Source organism: Phodopus roborovskii, unplaced genomic scaffold (assembly GCF_943737965.1).
Source record: "Phodopus roborovskii unplaced genomic scaffold, PHOROB, whole genome shotgun sequence".
NCBI lineage: Eukaryota > Metazoa > Chordata > Mammalia > Rodentia > Cricetidae > Phodopus > Phodopus roborovskii.
In genome coordinates this window covers 13,946,572-13,970,091 of record NW_026125278.1, presented here as the reverse complement: position 1 = coordinate 13,970,091, position 23,520 = coordinate 13,946,572, and the positions used below count along the sequence as shown (strand labels likewise).

General features: G+C 42.5%; 1 protein-coding gene across 1 annotated transcript; it reads left to right on the top strand.

Moving 5' to 3' along the window:
* Positions 1 to 1,762: 1,762 nt before the first annotated feature.
* Positions 1,763 to 23,053, top strand: LOC127230681 (serine/threonine-protein kinase TNNI3K-like). Its single transcript, XM_051195987.1, has 6 exons — positions 1,763 to 1,838; positions 2,461 to 2,569; positions 12,661 to 12,746; positions 13,940 to 14,079; positions 22,262 to 22,372; positions 22,859 to 23,053. The coding sequence occupies exons 1-6, from the start codon at positions 1,799 to 1,801 to the stop codon at positions 23,051 to 23,053; spliced, it is 681 nt and encodes a 226-aa protein (XP_051051944.1). The 5' UTR covers positions 1,763 to 1,798.
* Positions 23,054 to 23,520: the final 467 nt, after the last annotated feature.

Sequence of the window (23,520 nt, the reverse complement as noted above, 5' to 3'; positions counted from 1 at the left end):
TGAGAACATGCTGGATGGGGTTCCTCAGCTCAAGGAACAAGCTAGGTAGAGGTCACACAGTAATGTGAACAAGTTGGTAGGAAAGATGGTGTCTTGATTTCAAACTAAGAAACTGAAAAATCTATAGGCCAAGGTTGACAGTGTAACCAACATTTCTCTCCCACCCAACAGTTCTGGATTAACCACTCACAGGCTAAATATTAATTGCAAACTGTTTGGGCTATTAGCTCAGGCTTACTATTAATAGCTCTTACAACTTATTAGTTTATATTTTATCACAAGGCATATGGCTTGTTACCTCACATCTTGCTTCTCTGGCACCTGCTGGCATCTCCCAGACCCTGTATCTTTGCTTGGATTTCCTACGTGACTATTCTGTCTGGCTATTGGCCAAATCAGCTTCTTTATTAACCAGAGGTCATAAATCATATTTACAGAATACAGGGAGACATTCTACATCAGGACAGAGGACCCTGTGTCGTGTAAACTATTCACATTAATGACAGTCACGGACTGACTAGCAGAGAGGTCTAACCACTAAGGATAGACGCATGTACAAAGCAGGGTACTGAATCTTCCAACTGGATTTCATTAGTAGAGCGGTCCAACCCCTGGGCAATTTATTAACTTTACTAAAGAAGAGGAATGGATATTTCTTAACTCATCCAAGCATTTGTTTATGAATGAAGAGTCATTTGAATATTTGGCCATAGTAAATGTGAAATCCACACCTGATACATTAAAGTTATGTGTGATTTTTCAAGATGGTAATTTATGTCTTTTAAATGCAGTAAGATCACCTAGAAGAAATATATAGAAAATGGCCAATAAATCATCTATGTTGCGTTCATTTATTTTTCACAACACACCAGGTTCATTTATTTTAATAGAAATATGCATGGGAAAATCAATGGCTTGATGTAAGCAAGGGGTGCAAGGGAGAGCTCAGAACACAGCACATCAGTAATAAGGGCAGGCTCACATGTCAGTGGAGTCGAATGTTCCCAGGATTGAGTTCAGACTCCAATGACTGTTTGGAACGGACACTGGGGGAAAAAAAATCATAGTATGTGAACTCCGTTTACTGACTAGGAAGGTATAAGAAAATAACTCTGAAATGGCAATCCCCAGAGGCCTCCTCCTGGTCAGTGTTCTTACTGTGGATTGGTATTTGTAAAGCTCTGTGTCCTTTCTTACCCGTTAAGTCTTAGGGCAGGGACACAAATGAGATGATCACAGTGTATATACGACCCCATTTCCTGCAGCTTAAAACTCACACCCAGGTCTCTCAGTGACAGTGATATTTGACGGGAATTTCTGTGGACTTTTTTTTTTTTTAACATGGAGAAATGCCACCATAATAATTGTGTCCCAGATGCCTTATTTGACCCAGAAGACAAAAAACACTGAACACAGGCTGGCTCGATTGAATCTCTTTCAGCGGAGCTCAGAAGTTACCAATCACTTTCTAGATTAATTCATTAAGAAAGTGGCCTAAAAGGAAGGGATGTGGGGACAGACAGGCCGTCAACGGATGGAGTGAATAACACAGCTGAAACATTTGCTGTTTGTCTTTCACGCTGCTCCCATAAAACAAATCCAGCCGCCCCCTCACTAGCTCACCCTTGAAGGCACACTCTGTTTCATTCCTCGTCATCCTTGCCTGACATTCCATTAGGCACTTGGCTTATTTTTAGCCAGACTATCAAAATATTTTTCAACTGGCCTGCTGCAGCACTAGAACTTGGAATCTTTACCCTGAAGGGCGGCACAGGAGGAAAGCAAATACTTCTTTAAAATGGGGAATTACAAATCCAGGCCAGCACAGACTTGCTCTGGTAACTAACTATTCTTATTTTCACCCCATTATGCTAACTGTCCTTGCTTTCTTACATGCAACATGATTTGATTGTAAGTATAGGTGAGCAATTTCTCACTGAGACTCATGCCTATTTGAATACAGAGTATATTAAGTGCTTATCTGAATTTATTCTTTTTTTTTCTCTGAAAGGTTATTGGCAGAAAACAGAAAATGTGTTGTAAAACTGTCAGTTTAGTCCCTTGGTATAATATGGTAAGAAGTTTCGGGGTACTATTGAATATAGATATTTCAGAATTATGTAGTAAGTATCTAGTATTTAAAAGTTAAAGACACTGTCTACCATCTAGAGAATGCTGCCATTAAAATGCAATAAAGTCAAATGAAATAAGTCAAATATATTCTTTTATGTAAATATATTGTACAATATCAAATGGGTTCTTAATTACTACAATTCCAAAGTGATTGCATTATAAACATAAACATCTGCATTAAACCCACAATCAGTCATTTAAATTGAGTATTGTAGAATTGAAAATAAAAAAAAAAACAGTTTTGATTACTTGAATGTTATGATCTGTGTCTACATTTTTTTTGCAAAATGCAATTATGAATCAATCCCATTTGTGTTTCTTTTTCAGATGAATGGAAGAAGAAAGTTAGTGAGTCTTATGCTATTATCATAGAAAGATTGGAAGATAACCTGCAGATCAAAGAAAATGAATTCACAGAGCTAAAGCGCATCTTTGGGTAAAGCTACAAGAATTTTTACTTTTTGGAATGTGTGTTTACATTATTTACCTTACCTTGCAGTTTGTGTAAATATACGGCCGTAGATACAAACAGTCTAAGGTAAGTGTTAGATATATCCATACTAAGCTTCACAATGCCAGGTTGTCTGTTCATAAGAATTCATATGCCCCCCCCCAAAATGGAAAGAGCACACCTCTGCAAAATATAACATAGATTCTGCCCTCACAAAAGTTGAGGCAAAGGAGCTTGGAGGCCAGCCACTAAATACAGGCTGTCACTGTTCCAAGTAACCTGCTCTGGAAGGACTCACTGCATCCTTTAATTTGTGCCAGCAACAAGCAACACTGCTTACTTCCTGGGGTGGATGATACCTGTTAGTATAAGTTTTACCAAGCTCCTTGCACTGTGGACACTGGAGGTGTCTCCTGATAGGACTGAGTCTCCCCCCCTGTGGTTTATAGACACTGGGGGGTGTCCTAGTGGGACCGAGTATCCCCCCTTCGTCTGTAGACACTGGAGGTTGTTTCCAGAGGACTGAGAATTGTTTCGCCCTCATGCTCTTAAGATAAAAAATGTTACATCAGCTCTCATCCATAATAAAAAGAAGAAAAATTCTTGGTCTGGGACAGTGTCACAATCCTACATGACACATTATATTTAGAAAAGAGAGGCAGGACTCTAATTTGTACAAACAACCTCTTAGAGAAATTGAATCTGATGCTGAGAACTAGGTGTGTTTCAGTGTAGCTAGCTGTGCAGCTGTCTTGTTACTGCTGTGATGTAACATCATGACCAAGGCACCTTGGGGAAGAAAGGGCTTATTTCACGTACAGTTCCATATAATGTTTCACTATCAAATGCAGTGTGGGTGGAGAATAAACAGGGTGGGGTCCTGATGCAGAGGCCATGCAGGGCAGCTTATTGCTTGCTTCCCATGTCTTCCTCAGCCTCTTCTTATAACATCCAGGACCACTTGGCCAGAGATAGCACCACTGACAATGGGCTGGGCCCGCCCCCATCAATCTCCAATTAAGAAAATGCCCTACAGGGCTGGCTATAGCCCACTCTTACTGAGACATTTTCTCAATCAAGGATCTCTCCAATTCTGTGGTTCTGGCTTGTGTCAACTTCATTTATAACCATTCGGCACACCAACCGAAGAGAAGTTAGACTCTCTAACTCTCTTGGAGTTGTGATGACAAGCAATTCAAAACAGCACATTCACACATCCATCTTTTATTTCATTAGTGAAGGAGTGTAGTGGTATAACTTAGTCATAAGTCATTCCCCACCTACTGATTCCAAAAAATATACTGACTAAAATGGGATCATATTGGGAGAAATCTTATGAATTCTAAAATATCAACTAATTTTCACTAAGGGTCTATTCTGCTTATGCCAAGGCTATCCAGCAGAAGTAATATGTATCTTTTGGAGGATTTTATTTAACAAATGGACTTGAGGACTTTTCTGAGATTCTACCAGCTGGTTTTGCAACTCCTGCTATAGCTTATTTTTCTCTAACCTTCCCACTGAGTGCCACAAGTGTGACCTTTTGACTAATCAGCACTGGATGTGAGATGCAGAGGCCGGTGCCAATACTTCACATATAACGTAATTAGTCTTCACCATAGCCTGTATGGTAGATAACATTAATTTGGTGGATAATAGCTGAGTAATGAGACCCTGTGACCTTCTGTGATTTGCCTGACTCACAGATAGAGAGCTCCCTTTTGCTCTTGCAATTGTTGCTGAGGAGAACCTCAGGTACATGAGCAACCTCAGGTTACACAAGCAACCTCACATACATGATGGCATACAGACATTACGTTTGCTCACTGCAAGGGAAAAAAGAAAACAAGATGATGATTTTTAGTTGCCCAAACAAGATTTATGGTACCTGGTGTGAGTGCTTAACAAGGAGAATGACCTGACTTTAGGCTTGTGGACCAGAGTTCAAGTCCAAGACTCACACAATGGGAGGAGAAAAACAACTTCCACAGTTTTCCTATGATCTTCACACACACACCATGTGGTCCACATACCTCACCATAAACACACACACACACACGCACGCACGCACACACGCACAGTACGTACATAATACATGATACATCTATGTGATTAAAAATAAAAACAATAATATTCAGATACTGATTATTCACTAACTTTTAAAAATACGAGATAAAATGCCAACTTTACTAAAAGTATCTAGCAAAAGTGGGTAAGAACCATGGAAAATCTAGGAGAGATAAGAAGAGTAACTGACTTAGCTTCTTACTTGAGTCGAACAAGGAAACATCTCAGTTGCCACAAGGGTCTTGGGGCTATCTCCACATCTTAAGTGTGGATTCTTCTGTGCAGTCCCCATGTCCTAGATATGTTTCTTAATCTTACTGAGCCTCATTTGAATCATAAATGGAAGTGAGTATAATGACCTCACAGAAGAATCAGAGAATATTGTAAAGTAGATTTTTGAGTCGGGGATGAAGTAAATCTTAGGCATTGCCTTACTGTGACTGATGTGTTACATAAGAAATTACAAAAGACAGATGGCTTTGTCGCGGAGTACAAAGAACAAGTTAGCAAATTTAATAAAAGTTAGAAGACAAAATTGCTAAAATGAAAACATTCATTTTATCTTAAGAAAATATTTTCCAAATTAACACTACATAATGTTAGAACAGTTTCCAGTGATAGCAAACTTTCAAATTATAGTCTTTGATAATTATTAGTATTACAAGGCTCTTCAAAATGGATGTCAAATTTCTTGAGAATAACAGTTGGGTGTCTTTTGGACAGGGTGTTCGGGACACTAATGGGTGGAGACATTTATCAGCAGGAATATCCTGACTGTCAGAAGGAATGGCGTGAGGTTACAGAGAAGACTGGGAAGACTTTTGTCTTAAAGTAGTGTCCAACACCTGCTGATGTTATGGGGTCAGTGGACTATTTCTCATGAGAGTAAAGATAACTTCCAGGCAAGGTTGCAGTGGAGTCTCTTTGCCTGTAATGGGGGACTGATCACAGAAAGTAGGTTTGGTGCAGCCCACAGAGTCAAGGAATCCACAGTCAAAGGAGAGTAAGAGGGCTGCCTGATTCTGTCAGTGCAGACAGCTCCATCTGGAAAGGCAGTTGTTTCAGGGCTGAGCTCTGAGAACTTTCTTGTCTTTGGATTAAAACGATGGATGACAGAGAAGTTAAAGGAGGCTTGGTGAGAATACAAATGGTCTTACTGCTGGCTTATCAACAAAGTGTTAAGAGTAGCTGGGGAAAACAGATACACTATTGCACAGAATCACCATTGAGCACCTCGATGATGGACATGTAGTGCCCTGTGCCTATTATTTCTAGTCTGTGTAACAGAATGCTGCTGTGACAGCCTCACCTCGTGCCTGACATGTGCCTTTCTCTAGAGAACCAGTGTGCAAGAAGAGGAGGCCCCTTTCCCACAGAGGTGCCCTTAACACAGTCACTATAGAGGGCTCTGCTCAGTTTTTGCTCACTTGTCCATTTGATGAAAGGTTTGTTTATGGACTTATCAGTAGGCTGTACTCCTGCTCATTCAGAGAACGTAAACTACACCATTAGCCAATATCGCTGTCAGTTCAAGCACACAATGTCCCTGTCTTTTTACCCAGAGTACAGTAAAGATATGCAGTACTAAAGCTAATTCAATTTTAAAAAGACATGCGTCGAAGACATGAATATGAGGAAAGAAGGGAAGGAGAAGCAGAGTGGTGTGTTCATTTACAATGTATTCCCTCTGATGCCTCTAATATCTACAGTTTTCAGTACAACAGTGAGTTGTCCAGGGTACCATCTATCCATTTCTGGGCCAGACTCCTCTCCTCACTGGTATATGTGATCACCAAAGATGCTACTCCTTCTCATGTGGGCTTTTCATATTTGTATTTGTAAATAATTCTACTAGGTTCACTCTAGAAAGATAAACTGATAACTTAATGTCTGCCAAATACCAGGCACGCCACTCACTAAAGTACCTGTGCCCTCTTAGATTCCATCCTCCTAAAACTCCAACATATTTGATTAAGGCCAGCAAAATAAATGAACTAGTAGGAAGTATACGGCTGCAACATTTGGAAGTCAAGTACAATTTTAATAATACAGTTACTGGCTTAAATTAATAATGGGGGATGCAATCTTTTAAGAAAAGTTGAATCCTAAATTTCAGCCATAATTCTCACTTCTCATCAACCTCTAGTCATATGTTTTACACATAATTGAAACATTAAAGATCTTGAAGCAGTCATTCCTCAGTAAAACACCTGCTTACTGTCAATTTTTCTAAAAGAATTGCATGTCACATTTCCTGACAAGTGGACATTGGTTACATGTTCTAATGCCTTGGGCTCAATGTATTCTCTAATTTCTACTTGCATTTTTTATAAGCTGCCCTGTCCCTCACTAACAGTACATTCTAGTAGACTCATAGTACTTCCTGGGGCTTGGATGAAATTTCTAATTAAGATTAAGTCACCCTCATCAATATTTTTCTAATAGTAAGTTATTTCCTTAATTATTAAATAGGATAGTGTTGTATCTAAGGGTTACTTTCTGTCTTGAAGCATAACAACTTTTCTTAGCCTTTAACTTTTACCCAGAAAAGTGTGCAGTTGTGTGATCCAATTAAACATCTTATCCATGATGTCTACCACATGTTATCTGAGGAGATCTGACATAACCACAATTGGGAAATTACTAAAATGAAGCACTTGAGAAGTTGGCTACGTAATACATTGATGTACAAACCACTGAGTGAGGTGTGTACATTTTAAAAATTAATTTATCTCCTCAAAAGTAGAGAAAGTCCAAGAAGAGCAGAGACGGGGTTGCCATCTTTCTCCCTGTTTTGCAGGGCTGGCTGTTACTTCTCATCTATTGCTTTCAGAGTCCCATGACGCAGTAGAAACAGAGATCAACACTCTGATCATTCCCAAAGAGCATTACCCTTGAATGTCCACAAACAGGCTTGCTGAATGGCTTCTAAGCCGGTACCCCAAACTTACAATGGGAACGGTTGCGCTCATACCACCAATGTCTCCCGCCTCTTTTTGCGGAAAATGGTTTTTCTTTTTTTACTGCTCTTCTGCTCTCATTCTCCTACCATCCGTGCTTCGACCGTAACTTTTGCAGAGAAGGGCGAAATGAATTAGGTCATCAGGAAACATAAACAGTGATAGATAGAGGGCAGGTGGCCGAAAGTAGCTAACCATTAGGCATTTCAGATGATAACTTTAGTGTAAGGTTTTGTGAGTTTCACGTGGGTTAGATATCGTAGGACTTGTATCAACAGTTGTTAACCATTTGCTAAAGTGTTGATTTGGGTTAGTTTGGTTTCCTTATTTAGTGTTGCTCTTGAGGAGAAGCATGGGAAAGGGGATGTTAGAGATGGTATCTGCAGGGAAGGAGAAAAGAGGAGGATCGTGTAAGGTGACAAGCGATGGCAGAAAAAGAGGTGGCAGGAGAGGAAAAGAGACAGGAGAAGGCAGGCTCCCTCAACCCACACACAGTAGATTTGAGATGCAAATCTGCTTTGACATAAATTTGGTTCCTAGCCTCTTTGTTGTTGGAAGTGCTTGCTTTTGTTTCGTTTCTATTTTGCTGATAATTGACGCAGACCCAGCATTTCAGTCAATACTTTGAGCCTGTTTGGAAGACCACATATTTCTACCTAGGCCTTCTTAACACCTTAAGAGACCATAGGGTTATCCTGCAGGGTTGGGGGAGTGGGGAGCTACTTATGTAATTTCTAAACTGCACAGTTGGCTGTGATTCTGAAAGCTGCCTTGAGAGGAATCCAGGTTTGGGTCCAGAGGGGTGAAGAATACAAGGTATCTTTCCTCAGGCTGCCTTCATTACCTATAACTCCTCACACACATTGTGCCTTCTCACCAATCAAAACATTAATTTGAATGTTTTGTGCCAGATCACTATCAAAGTTTGGTAATAGACTAAAGCAGAGAGAGGAAACCCTCCTTTTATAAGTCATTGGCATTTGAAAATTACAATTTACCTGAAGTGCCATTGTGACATTTCTAACTTCGTATTAAAGTTTAAGCTGATTACAAAGTGCTCTTGTAGGAACGTTGGCACAGAGTTAAAGTTTCTCATGACTTAAAAACACACTGAAAGCAAGTTTCCTATCGAGGGTTTCCATTGCCCTGAGAAACACCGACCAAAAGCAAGTTGGAAAGAAAAGTGTTTATCTTAAACAATCCTAGTGGCAGACCAAAACCAGCGTAGGAAATCAAGGCAAGGATCCTGAGGTCAGGAGCTGAAGCAGAGGACAGGGAGGGAGCTGCTTACAGGCTTGCTCTCCATGGCTTGCTCAGCCTGCTTTCCTATAGACCCCAGGACCACCTGCTCATGCAAGGCACCACCCACAGTGGGCTGGGCCTTCCCTCATCCATCATCAATCAAGATTATGTCCTGCAAAGTTGGCCATCTGACAGAAGCAAGTCTCAGCAGAGATTGCTCTTTGCGGATAACGCTGCTTGTGTCAAGCTGACAAAAGCATCCAACCAGGATCCAAAGCAAGTGAAGTGAAGACGGTTAAAAGTCTCAAGAGAAGGAAGAACCGCAAACACACACACTGTTTTGAGAAATGACATGAAGTTAACACCTTCTTCTTGGGGCTGGCTTCTAAACAGTGCGTGGTATCTGGGTTCTACTTGACACACAGAGGGCAGCACTGAGTGCCACTAAGGTGGCTGAAGATAGCACACCATGGCCAAGTCCCTCTCTCCCCAGTTGCTAAGTCCCACCACTCACGGGCTGTAGCAGTGTTTCTTACAACGGAGCTGTGCCTTTTCCCTCAGAATTTCAGGTCGCACACTGCCCGTGACTTTAATCACGCATATACTAGCTCTGCAAATGAGGGAGACTGGATTTTTCTGTCCTCAGAATACATGCAGAAGCTCTGTCCAAATGGAAGGAGGTCTGCCAAGGAAGACCCTTACGGTAGAGATCCTGAGGCTCTGGGCTGCATGGAAACTTCTTTCTTGGGTTTCACTAATCCAGGAAATGATGTCACGGGACAGGAAAAGTGGTGTTGGGTAGTGTGTTTGTGGGGGGGGGGGGCGTTGTTAACATACAGAACTACATAAATGACCTTTATTCCAAGAGCTGCAAGGGTGGAGGGGTTTCTTATGACCTCACCACATGAACTTAACTCACGCATGAATTCTGAATGAAAACTCAGCTTTGGAGTGCCTGGTAAATGTTGACTTTCAATGTGTATTGTAAAGATTATACAGCCATGGGCCTGGCAGCGTGGCTGAAGGCTATCAGCACTTGCTACCAAGCCTGACATTCTGGTTTCATACCTCTGTGTACAAAAGTGTGTGAAAATCACATACCACTCTGAAACTTTGCTGGTTAGATCCTCAGTGAAGTGAACAGGTTGGATGGAGTGTTGCAAGTCCACAGTTAAATAATTGTGTGGCAAGTTCAGGTACCTAAAATAGATAGATGATAGATAGATAGATAGATAGATGATTGATAGATAGATAGATAGATAGATAAGTAGATAGATAGATAGATAGATAGATAGATAAGTAGGTAGATAGATAGATGATAGATGATAGATAGATAGATAGGTAGATAGATAGATAGATGATAGATAGATAGATAGGTAGATGGATAGATAGATAGATGATAGATAGATAGATAGATGATCGATAGATAAACAGCCACTTCATATGTGAACAAAGATCTTCATGAACTTTTGGTAAACCCTCTACTTTTCAATCAAGGGAAGGGGTAGAATGCCATCAGATATCATTTGAGGGATCCCCCAGCCCACTCCTGATGCTGTAGCACGCCCACCCACTCTTGTAATTTCCCCAGCTGATGTTTCCACCAATGCATTTGATAACGGCCTTGGGTTGGGATTTGCGTATGTTACTACAAATACTCTATCAACGTGCTATCCCGCTGTAGCGTGGAACTTTGAGGTAACCTGAATCTCTGTTTCCAGGCCACATTCGTTCACACTTGGCTCCAATAAACCACCTTATCCCCTTCGAAGATAACGTGTATGTTTTCTCTGCCTATGCTACCTAACACCTACATTGCCACTCAGGCGCTGTCCCACACAGGTACCCACATATTCATATACAGTAGAGAGGTAATCTGTAACTTTTGAAAGAAATAATAACAATGGCAGCACCAGCTAGCTCTTGATGTTTACAAAGTTGTAAAATGCATGTCCTTAAAAAAGCGGGTATTTCACAGCTACTGAGAGCTGTAATAAACAGAAAAGAAAAAGCCACGCCTTCCCTGGGGACCCTTCAGTGACATCTGACTGGTTAAAATGTCTCTATTTGTGGAGCGTTGGAATATTGCCAATTGCTATAAATAGTCCCCTTACAAGTCACTTAGTGTCTACCTTCTCCTTCTCTGTTTGACCTAATGTCCTCTTAATTACAAGTAGAACCTTTAGACTATTAGAATATATTCAATAGGTCAGTAGCTTTCACCAACCCAAAGGCTCAGAATATCATCAGATATGGCTGGTATCTGTGTCAGGGATTTGCCCACATTTTTGTGTCCTCTATCCCCACACAGGTCTTGACTAAATGAAACGATTTATAGTGCTGGAGAGATGGCTTAGCATACACTGCTTTTCCTGAAGACCCATCTACAGCCACCTGTAATTACAGCTCCAGGGATTCGAGACCTGCTCAGCAGTCATGTGCAGGTGCCCACACACAAAACACAACATTTAAAGAGTAAAGCTGAAATGTTTCATTAAGTGATCTGATCTATTACGTTTGATTTGTTTTGAGAATGTGAAAGCTGCCACCTGACTTTCGCTTTGGACTGTGCCCTGGGCCTTTAGGCTGTAGCCACTAGACTTAGCTGGGAACAAACCATATCATGCTCCCTCTGGGCAAGGACAAGGTCATGTGACCTGAATGCATTTCTAGTGTGGGCAGCGAGCCTGCTTTATTCATTGGAAGATTATCTCCAACGTCTAAGAAAACAGACCACAGGGCTTACAGTTGCTCATTAAAGCCTTTCTTGGAGCTTCTCAAGGTCCCTGGATTTACAGGCATTCTCTTTTTAGCAGCACCCTGGAGAACAGAATTTCTTTTTTTCTATTTCAAAATTCCAATAGCGTTTGAAGTTCTTAACTGGGAGCCTCGATGCAAATGGCCCAAGTTTATGAAGTCTTTCAAGTGTAAGTGCTTTAGAGGTGATGAAATCCCTGGCTCCCCCACGGGATGGAGACCAGGCAACCCTCAAGAGCTGCTAAGATTAAAATAGGACCTGGCCTCTTGAAGCTGGCCCAGAGGCCAAGGACACGACCTCATTTCTGCTGAAAAATGTCCAGGGAGTGCCAAGGACCTGAAGAGGTCAAGATTTTTAGCTCTAACTTCCTGTTGAAAGGCTACCTGGGGTTCCCGGGACCCTCTTGGGGGCAAAGTCTTTGATAGTACAAAGGCAAAGAATTCATTACCTCATCTCTCCTGTCTTCACCAGCCACCATATCACAGTCCCTCTCCAGGCATCAGACCTCCCTGATCTAAAGAAGCTGACCCAGTCAGAGTACAAGGAAAGTTGGCTGCAGACGGGAAGTGTCATAGATCTAGGTTGTAATCTTTCCCACACCCTCTTTCAACCATGGTACAACCCTATCTCTCTCCCTCCCCAACCTCTCCATTTCCTTCCTTCTTTCTTCCTTTCGTGAACATCCTAAATTTGCCTACAAATATAATGTGAATGTTTGAGTTGCGAAAGAATCAATTTTACTTTTAGATGTCTGTATTTTCTTTATAAGGGGCTTGACAGAATTAAATTATGTATTTATATAATTATATTGACATACTTGGACACAGAGTGTGTAGGTGAGTCTTTCCCTTAACTCGAGCCCTTCAACCATTACTATTATTTTCACCAACTTTTAGTTCTTCATAGGGAGGATTCAGCATTCTCCCAGCAGTGGCTAAGTTATATATAGCACAGAACAGTTCTGAACTTATAGACCAACTCCCACGTTTCATGCAGAACACAGTACACTAAGAGGTGAGTTCCTGACGGCCTGCCCCATGTTTTTTCAGCTCTGATGAAGTCTTCAGAGAAGTCAACTTAAACTACCGCACAGAGAGTGGGCTGTCTCTGCTGCACCTGTGCTGCGTTTGTGGGGGTAAGTGCCTGGAACCTGTTAAAGCCACATCTATGCCTACATGGTAGGGGACATGAGGCCAGCCAGAGGGCCATATCTGACATGCTTTCTCCTTGGCTTCACTCCCAGGAACTGGCTGACATTCCAGAAATGGTGACCCATGCAGATCCTTGCTCTAGAGGCACCTCTGATTTATATATATATACATTTATGTGTGTGTGTGTGTGTGTGTGTGTGTGTGTGTGTGTGTGTGTGTATTCCTTCCTTAACTAAGGAACTCACTTTGCCTGGAAAACAACAGAGCTTTTTATTCTGGGCAGCCAGTCAGGGATTGGGTTTAATTGAGGAACCCTTCAAGCACTCCTTAGCATAGGACCATGACCAGGTAGTTGCTTCACTGTAAGAAACAGTGTGCGTGTAAAGAGGAAGAAATACTAAACACAGAATCCGACAGGAGAGACTGCTCAAAGCGATGAACTAGAGTCTTACTTCCCTTGTATGTCATTGCATTTTTAAAGGATCCCAACCACATAGGTTGGGGCTCGGCATACACTAGCAGCTTGATAAAGTTACTGAATTGTCAAATGGAAGTTGCTATTTACATTCATCAAGCAGAGCAGAGCTGTTTGGCTACAGGAATGGAGTTACCAGTGGCCTGATGTTCCTTAACTTTTCCAAACCCCTGGAACACACTCACCTTCCTATCTCCCCTTCCTAATGGCAGCTGGCTCCGGAGCCCGAGTAGCTGCTACTGCTGCTGCTGAACCTCTGCAGGACCCCGTGTCCCTAGAGTCTCACCTCAGCTCTCTACAAGCAGTTTGTCAGATGGTTTCACTTGTAACTGCATGGCCTTCTGCCTAATTTTATTTGGCATTTTTGAGGTAACTTCTATTCTGTGGTCCAGGCTAGCAATCTTCCCATCTCAAATTCCCAGTCACTGAGACAAGACACATGAGCCACCATGCCAGTTTCATTCTGAACTTTAACGCACTTGAATCACACAAAGCCTGTGGGCCACATCTACCACAATGCATGGCGTCCATGCAAAGCTGCAAACGTTTGTGAAGGAATCCTGCCCGTGAGCAGAACTGCATGGGAATGGGCTGACATTTTCACATGTCAGAACGGCATTTATCCTTAAGTCAAGGGGAGATGGTGAAGTCCTTTTGTCTGCCCCTGCAGTAAGTAAATCAGCCTTTATTATTTCTCTCCAGGCAACAAGTCACATATCCGTGCCCTTATGTTAAAAGGGCTCCGTCCATCCAGGCTGACAAGAAACGGGTTTCCAGCGCTGCACTTGGCAGTTTACAAGGTCTGCCGCTTTCATTCCTATACATTCTCTGTTCAGGACAGCGTGAGGCAGGACTGGTGTAAAGTCAGATGGGCACCTTGGGATATTTGATCTTTGAAGTGACCCTCAAGACTGTCAAAATCGCACATTTATATAATGTGTAAGTCACTCTAGTCTTAGTGATTTTTTACTCACTACCCTTCTAATTTGAGATGCTGAACATGCATTATCTCATTAGTCAGTAGAGAATCTCATAAGGTGCAGAGGGGGGAAAAAAATGAAGATCAGAGTGCTCCATACCCCGCCATCTGGGTGAAACCTAATTCCCAGGTCCTGTGAATATCCCTCTTCTGACACCAGAATATTGCATGGAAATAAGAATCTGGGACACAAAATACACGAGTGGATGTTAATTCTGGGAGAATCACTTACACCAGAAACAGATGACTGCTGCAGTTTGCCACTCCAAGGATGCCCACCGCTCCCAACGCCGCCCCCCACCCTGGCTCTATCTCCAACCAGGAAGTAAGAGAGTGAGCTGGGGTCTTGGACCCCAGACCTAGCCCACACAGGTGATATCCACACCTGTCCCCACACCCCAGTGGGCATGGTCAGTGCAACAAGTGTGGGCGGGGTGGATATCTCACTATACCTAGCTAATCATAGGACAGTGATGATAATCTACCACGGTTGACCCCCGCCGCAGATCCCCACCGCTGTGTTGAATATTTACTATTTCTCGATTTCATGCTGGCTTATAACAGACTTTTATTTCAGTTTTTGTGTTCTGGTCTCAGAAGAACTAGTTATTTGCTTATGCAAAGATGGCTCTGCACTCCCTAAACATCATGGGGAAAGACAGCCACATTTTCCCACTGTATTATTTTCTTTTTTCTGGTGATCCTTTGCTCTATCCATATATGAGTGAGTACATACTATGTTCCTCTTTTTGTGACTGGGTTACCTCATTTAGGAATGTTTCTTCAAGTGCCATCCACTTGCCTGCAAATTTCAAGATTCCGTTGTTCTTTTCTGCAGAGGACTATTCCATCGTGTAGATGTGCCACGTCTTTTTTATCCATTCTTCAGCTGAGGGGCATCTAGGTTGCTTCCAGGTTCTTGCTATTACAATTAATGCTGCTATGAACATAATTGAGCACATGTCTTTGTTGCATGAATGTGGATCGTTTAGGTATATGCCTAAGAGAGGAATTACCAGGTCCTGTGGTTGACTGATTCCCATTTTCCTGAGGAACCGCCATACTGATCTCCAAAATGACTGTACGAGTTTTCACTCCCACCAGCAGTGGAGGAGTGTTCCCCTTTCTCCACATCCTCTCCAGCATAAGTTGTCGTTGGTGTTTCTAATTTTAGCCATTTTGGCAGGATTAAGATGGTACCTCGAAGTTGGTTTGATTTGCTAAGGATGTTGAGCACTTTCTTAAGTGTCTTTCAGCCTTTTTGATTTCTATTGAGAATTCTTTCTTCAGTTCTGTACCCTATTTTTTTAAATAGGGTTATTTGGTGTTTTGGTGACTGGCTTCTTGAGTTCTTTGTATATTTTGGAGTTTAGCCCTTTGTCAGATGTAGGATTAGTGAAGATCTTTTCCCAGTCTGTGGGCTGCCGTTTGGTCTTGTCCACTGTGTCCTTTGCCTTACAGAAGCTTCTAAGTTTGAAGAGGTCCCATTTATTAATTGTTACTCTCAGTGTCTGTGCCCCTGGAGTTATGTTCAGGAAGCAGTCTCCTGCACCAATTTGTTCAACAGTACCTCCCACTTTCTCTTCCAGGATGTTCAGTGTGGCTGGATTGATGTTGAGGTCTTTTATCCATTTGGACTTGAGTTTTGTGCGTGGTGATAGACATGGGTCTATCTGCAGTCTTCTACACACCCTCATCCAATTGTGCCAGCACCATTTGTTGAAGATGCTGTCATCGCTCCATTGTAAATTTTAGCTGTTTTGTCAAAAATCAGGTGTCCCTGGGTGTGTGGGTTAATATCAGGATTTTCAATTTGATTCCATTGGTCTACCTGTCTATTTTTGTGCCAATACCAGGCTGTTTTCAGGACCATAGCTCTGTAGTAGAGCTTAATGCTGTGATTAAATATTAGGACAAAAGCAACTCCAGGGCGAGTTTGTTTGGCTCATAATTTAAAGGTAGAGTTCTCCATTACAGGAAGTCAAGTGGCGGTAGCTAGGAAGGCTCGTTACAGTGCATCCACAGTCAAGAACAGCGGACATGCTTGAGCTCAGCTTGCTTTTCCCAGTCATCTGTAGTCTAGTAACCCTGCCAACGGGATGGTGACACCCACAGTGGACATGCCTTCCAACTCCAGTTACCATGGTCAGGATAATTCCCCGAAGACACTCTCAAAGGACAGCATGGTCTAAAAGGTTCTGCTTGGGACTTTATATCCAGGTGACTTCTACATTGTTATGGAGTCCACAATCAAAACTTGTCATCTCTCATGATTGAAATTTTATTCCCCATACCTCATCCCGCAGACACCTTTAAGCTGATCGCTGCAACGCCAGTCAATGTCTGCTCATTTCAGGAGAAGGGGCATCTAGGTGCTGAGTTCTTTGTAATGTCTGCTATTCATTCTTCTAAACATTTTCCTTTCCCGAACGGCAGGGAAGAGACAATGAAGGAGGTAACAAGGATCAGAAAGAAGATGAATACTTCAGGGCCAGGGACATTACTGACTGCATTTTCCCAACTCTGCCGAAACGGAACTCCCATTTTAGTTTTTCTCTATGCTTTGTTTCACCGCCTGTCAGTGAGGAGAGCATCCAACCACTATAACTTCTTCAGAGAAGGTGGGGAGGTTGGCTCTGACGATACAATGCAGACAGCCTCCCTCCGCAGCATCCACAGAAAGCTGGGGAGTTTACATACATAAAATCAAGCAAAGACGCTCACACGAGATCCCCTTGTCCACATTAGCTGATTCCAGCCTGCAGTGAACTCGGTCAACTTTAAACATTAAATTAACCACCACAGGCCTTTCAGGCTAAAGTTTGGTGATCATTGCTTTACACTGCTTCCCCTTTAAGCTGAACACTCACATATCCCTCTGATTCTGCTTGTAATTTTCCAGCTGAAATATCTTTCAGTTCTTTCCTCGTTGATCCATTATGAGTTACTTAAAATGAGCACAAACTGCACTTAATGTTGGATTCCGGCTTAAACTTTCTATTACCTTTCATGCTAGCACTCACAGATCCTGGGTTGTTTGCGCCGTCTGCACACTGCTCTGTGAGCTCTCAACATCAGGACTGAGGATTTTCCTTTGATTCTTCCCCATAGAGAACCTGGGTGCTCGATGAATGGTGTCCAGGACCTGAAAAGGGTCTTGGTGTTACCACATGCAGTCTTTGGTGCTCCTTGGCACGGCGCAGCTTTAACAGTGTTCGCAGCCAAGCGCCTAAACTAGTTGTGTCATCCATCAGCTTGAAGACTTGCTGACTCCCTTATCGCTGCATCTTCAGAAAAGCTGGTCTTTCTTTCCCTGTGCCCTTCAGTTTTCTCGTCCCCAAAGCAGAGTGGACACCGCAGTAGGGCGGCAGGTAGAGCTCACTGATAGAGGGCTCGCCTGCCGAGCATAGACAGTGTGCTCAGACTTACTCCCAATATCTCCTCTCTCCCTGAAGAAGAGAACTACTGGATTCAACGTAATTATCTGTTTCATTAGGTGACTTGGGGTTTTAAAAAGGACAAAGCATATTCAGTCCTAGCAAAATAACTACTACGTGAAAAATGGTAACTAAATTAACTGTTTCTGTGTAATTTGATCTCAAGAAACAATTACTAGACATTGTATTATCCATTTCACATAGAAAATAAAAAGAAATGGGTCTTGTCATATGGTTTGTAAGTTAAAAGGTATGGAATTGCATCACAGTTCTCAGCCCATACTTAAAAGATTTCTTCTCATGTTCTGTAAAAGTAGCATTCCCTTGTGCATGTATCTGTTCACATACAAATTGAACAGAACAATCGGTTAATGACAGACAAAACAGTCTCTGTGGAAACAAGCCCTTATGCAAATATTTTGACCAGTTTACTTCAGGTATGGCTTGATTGCAAATTTGGTTCTCAGAACAACTCAGAATAAGACAAAGAAAGAAGTCATTTCATGAGAGCAGCAACAAATTTATCTTTGTCGCTCACTCTACTGGGAGCCAGGAGTGTGGTCAGGGAGACAGGCCCTGTCTCACAAAGCAATGGGAACAAAGCCAACCCAACTTCTGCCATGTCTCTGTGCTGCTTAGGTTATCAGCATGGGATACATATTCCCTTCACAGGAATCTTTTTCAGCCATTTTCCCTTTTGTGAGGTTTGATTTCTTGCAACTTTATTGTTTCGTGTTTAAATTCATTGAATTGACTCACCCAGCTGCAGCACAGATGTGTCTCCCTCTCCTAAAGCTCTAAGGGGAGAGTGAAGTTTCTTCTCAGAACCGTTCTCTAGGGCTCTGAATATCCAGTGTTTACATTTTGATACTATGCACCCCTAAAATGAAATACAGCTATTGGAGAGAAAATGTTGAACCTTGATATGCTTTGGAAGAGGCTGAGTGGGATCTCAAATGAACAAAAGACTGAATTAGACCATCTGAATTAGCCCCAAACCTGTCTCAGGTGCAATGCACAGGAAAACCTGGTTTCATGGCAGTTCTCTGGTGTTTCAAAAGTAGCAATTTTTAACCCAAGACTTTTTTTTCAGCACTTAATGACTTAAATGCTGATACTGAAAGACTTTGGTTTGTATTGCATTCTGCACATTTCTACCAAGACCTCACCCTAAATCGTTTCACGTATTTATTACAGATGGGAAGGAAGTGGTAGGAGGACACGGGCTTTTCCCTACAACGCCAGACCTCTCAGAGAACACTGAGACAGAGGCCTAGGAGGCTTGCACGGCGGGTGTCCAGCTGGTACACTCATTGCACTGATCTACTCTTCCTGCTTAGCACACTTATTTTATTAAGAGAGTTTTGTTTCGGCTGTCACACGATACAGAACCCAGAGCAACTATCCCACAGCTTCCAAAGGCTCTTCTCATACTGGAGATGCCTTCACTATTAGCATCACTGATTGAATGAGCCTGTGGTAAGGGTGTATTCTGATCATGGTAAAGCATTCTGGGGGCATTTCTATCTCCTTTTCAAAACATGGCCCTAGCCACTGCCCTCATTACGAGTTTTGACAACCAAAAAGACAACACAATCCCAAGGTGACAATTAAGTACCAATGATTTAGAGGGGAGATTAAAAGATTCATTAACTAAAATTGATTTTATAATACAAGTTGTCTTTGCATTTGTACAAATGATTTGAATAGGGATTGCATTTTTTCCCAAATGGGGGTCTGTCAAGAAAGTAATAAGAAATTCTCTGAAGAAGAAGAGGGAAAAAGTCTAAGAGACAAAACCCCATTTTTTTATGTACTTAACTGAAATTTCTAAGTAATAATGACTTTTTAAAGCAATGTTTAATAATGAGCCCTCATTTTAAGTAAATATTTACTTTCACAAATTGGAGTGATCACTGATATACAAATATTCCCTTCCTTTAGCTCTTACATCAGACAGCCCTGTTTCCTAGAACACCTTTGCTCCCAAGCCTGAATTAGCTGAGTCTCCAATAAACTCTGACATGTCCATAATATGAATCCCTGGTTCATCTCTATACTTATTCCAGGTTGGGGCTCCCAAACTCCAGTCTGTGCTTTCAGTGATAAGACACATGAATAAATGAATGAATGTTAGATAATAAGGCAAACCATGATGGGAACTAACGTGGAGCATTCCCCTGTTCTTTCCCTGTTCTGCTTTGCATGTGATTCCCACTGCATTGCATCACGATAAGTGACACGTGTTACACGCCTTCCCCGTGTGTCATAGTGAAAAGTTCAAGACAAAGGTTTGACCATGAAATTAAAGGACTTTGCAGTCTAGGACTGGAGGTAGCTTGGCGTGTTCAGAAGAGTGCATCATTTGGAGTTAGTAGACCTAAGTTCAAATCCCATCCCTGGCTCCCTCTAACCTTATAGGAAAGCAGCTCTCTTTGTGATTTGGAATGCCCACAGGGATGACTGAGAAGCCGTGTCTAAGGATTGAAACCTGCAAGGAAATGACTCGAGGTGGCACCTTCCTGAGTTAGAGGCAGAAGCAAGATTGAGGCAGACCTGCTCAGAGAGATCTGTAGTAGCTCCTGGGGGCTGTGTGTGGAGTAGACCTACCCACTGCAAGTGCTAACTGGTCCTCCTCAGCACTGTAACACATCCCAGAAGATCGGGAAAATAAAGGCAAGGGTTGAGAGGAAATTGCTGTGACCCAAGAAAGTCATGGTGTCGTCTGAGCAGAGAAAGACAGGGTTGGTTTGTTTGATTTTGTCCATTTTTAGGTCTCTCCTTTCCGTGTGGTTTACTGACCACCAGGCTAAAAGGAGAAAGGGGACATATGTGACATGTGGGGCTTTGTAAGGTCTGTGAGTATAGTGGAAATAGTTTCCAGGTTACAACAGAATGAGGGGAGACACCTAGCATGTGAACAGCAGCTGGAATCACCTCATGTTTGGCAGCGTGGTCCTACTAAACAGCTGGGAGCACAAAACCTAATTATCTATTGGGTGAGGGGTAGTGAGTGTCTACAGGGATCTGTGTCAAAGGTCAGACTTGAGATCAGGTGTCTGGGATTAGGGACAGCTTCTAGATAAGGTCATGTCTCAGGGCCTAGAGACACTATCTAGGAAGGGAGGGAGCCTGGCTGGAAAAGGGATTTCCTGACAAGCTCTGAGAGCTGTCCAGACATGGTGGATTGGGACCTTAAGTGCAGGGTTCTCCAACATGTATTTATTTCCTTGTTTCTAGATGAAGCAGTCAGCTTTTGTTGTTAGCAAAGCTTACTGTCCTTTGGGAGGAGGTAAACACCACTGGAAAATTGTTTCCATCAGAGTAGCCTGCTGCCATGTCTGAGACATTGACTTGATGTTTGATGTGGGAAGGCCTAGCAGATTGTGAGCAACTCCATCCCTAGGCAGTTGGGCTGTGCTGTAAAAGAAAGCAAGCCAAGCAAGCCAAGGGGCAGTGTCCCTTTGTCGTTCCTGTTTCTAGGTTCCAGCCATGACTTCCTTTGTAACTTCATTCAAAGATACACTATGACGTGGAAAAGTAAAATGAAGCCCTCTCCTCTTAGTTACATTGGTTGAGACAACAGAAAGCAAACTAGAAAACAGTTCATACCACTCTCCATGATCTTTAACTTTCTGAACCCAAAGAAAAGTCTAGAGACCTACAAGACTGCCGCCAACTAACAATTTGAGCATGGGTAGAAATGGTACCATAAATGCCTTTCCTGGATAGTGAGATCAACAACTAAGTTATCCATGGAGCCCTCGTCTATTACCTGTTGGAAACAGAAGCAAATACCCATAACTAAACACTGATAGAACTAGAACCCAGATGCAGACAGAGAGGACAAGACCGGGTTGCAAAAACACATAGAGACAGCTGACCTGAACAAGGAGGAGCTAAAGGGCCCCCAGATTGATAGCTGGGAAGCCAGCATGGGACTGATTCAGGCCCCCTGAATATGGGTCTCAGCCAGAAGGACTGAGCAGTCTAAGGGACCTCAGGCAGTGGAGCCAGGATGTATCCCTGGTGCACAAAAGGACTTTGCAAACATATCCCCCATGGAGGGATAACTGCCTTAACCTAGAGACAGGAGAGAAGCCCTAGTCCCTACTTCACATGACCTGTCAGATCTACATGACCCCAACTGGATGGCATTCCCCTACACATGGAATTGGGGTGGGGGAATGGGAGGGGAGGGTGGTTAGAGTGCATGTGAGAGGGCAGAGAGGGTAAAAGGGAGGGAAGGAGGGAGAGGGAACTGGGATCAATATGTAAAATAATAAATATATATATATATATATATATATATATATATATATATATATATATATTGTTGCCAGAGCTTTGCGCTAGGCCAGTACTCTTCCCGCCATTCATACTCATGCGGCAAGGGGGGATTGCTGATACCCTGTTGTGCATTTGTCCCTACGTCACAGTCACAACCGCCTGAGCCGTTCTGCTTGTTAATACAAGCTTTGGCCAGAAGTCACATTCAGGCATTCTTTGAGCATCTACGCCTCACCCAACCAAAGAGTCAACAACACCTTGTGCACAGCTCCCCCACCTACTTAGTGGGAAACACACTCAAGTTGTGTCTCATTACAGGACAGCGCAGAACTGATCACTTCCCTGCTACACAGCGGAGCCGATGTTCAACAGGTCGGGTATGGTGGCCTCACGGCCCTCCACATTGCTGCGATAGCTGGCCATCCAGAGGTGAGTCTTACCTCCCTCGCCTGAGAAGAAAAAGCATTGCCTGTCTTTCCTAATTGCCCCCTCCAGTTGCTTTTCAGATCCTAGGGGCTGTTTTACTTTTTATATAACTACTGGACATACTCATATACTCTGACAGGAAAATTTAGCTATATAAATGTTGTGATTACATACTGAAATCATCTCCTTATGTAACAATCTTCTCAAACACCAGTTAATATTAAGATGCCTGGATGAATGAGGTGTTGTGCAGTGATTGTAAGACCAAATGCTTTGGATTCAGGCAGCTCAGCTGTCACAACTTTCTCTTCTAACTTTGAGGAAGTAACTGAGTCCTGTGACCTACTTTCTTTATTTGTGAAACAGTAGTAGATGGATTGGGATATAGCTCAGTGGTTGAGTATTGCCTTACACATGCGAGGTTCTGGGTTCCTCCCCTGAAATATAACTGTAGGCTCATTACAGTGCTTAATTAAATTTTCCACACAGAATACTCGGAAGATTGCTTCCTACACACTGAACAGAGAGATGCAAGTCTGTTCTGTAATCTGCCCTCTTATACAGTATATGAAGAAACATTCATTAAACGCAAATTATACCCCAGACTCTGCTCTGAGTGATGGGTTGGCAGGGCAAAGACGGCGGACAAAAACCTCCATTTCTGTACAGCATAGTTGTAAATAAGAAGTCAGACAATGAGGCAAAAAATATCATATAATTTGAATTACCAGTGAATTCAAAGAGTGATAAGGTGAGAACCATAGAGACATAGGAATCATTTCTATAAGCTCTAAATCAAAGACTCTTGGAGGACTGGTACTGAACCAGAGGCTAGAGTGAGAGGAGACAGATTTGAGGTTTGACGGTGGGAGAGCACAGGCTGGATAGCTAACACAGTCAAAGAGAGACAGGACAAGCCACAGCAACCACCAAGGCTGTGCTGTTCATGGCTCAGATAAAGTCAAGGGAACATACCCGCATCTTGTCTTAACTTTTCACAGCGTTATATTGTAAACCGACTGTTGCGACAGTATTTGGTTAACTTTACAAGTACTCAAGGGTTGTTTTCCATTGTCCCTGCTAAATTACACATCATATCATGTCTCCTGAGAGAAAGTGTCTTATAATTGCAGGGCCACTGGCTAAAGATC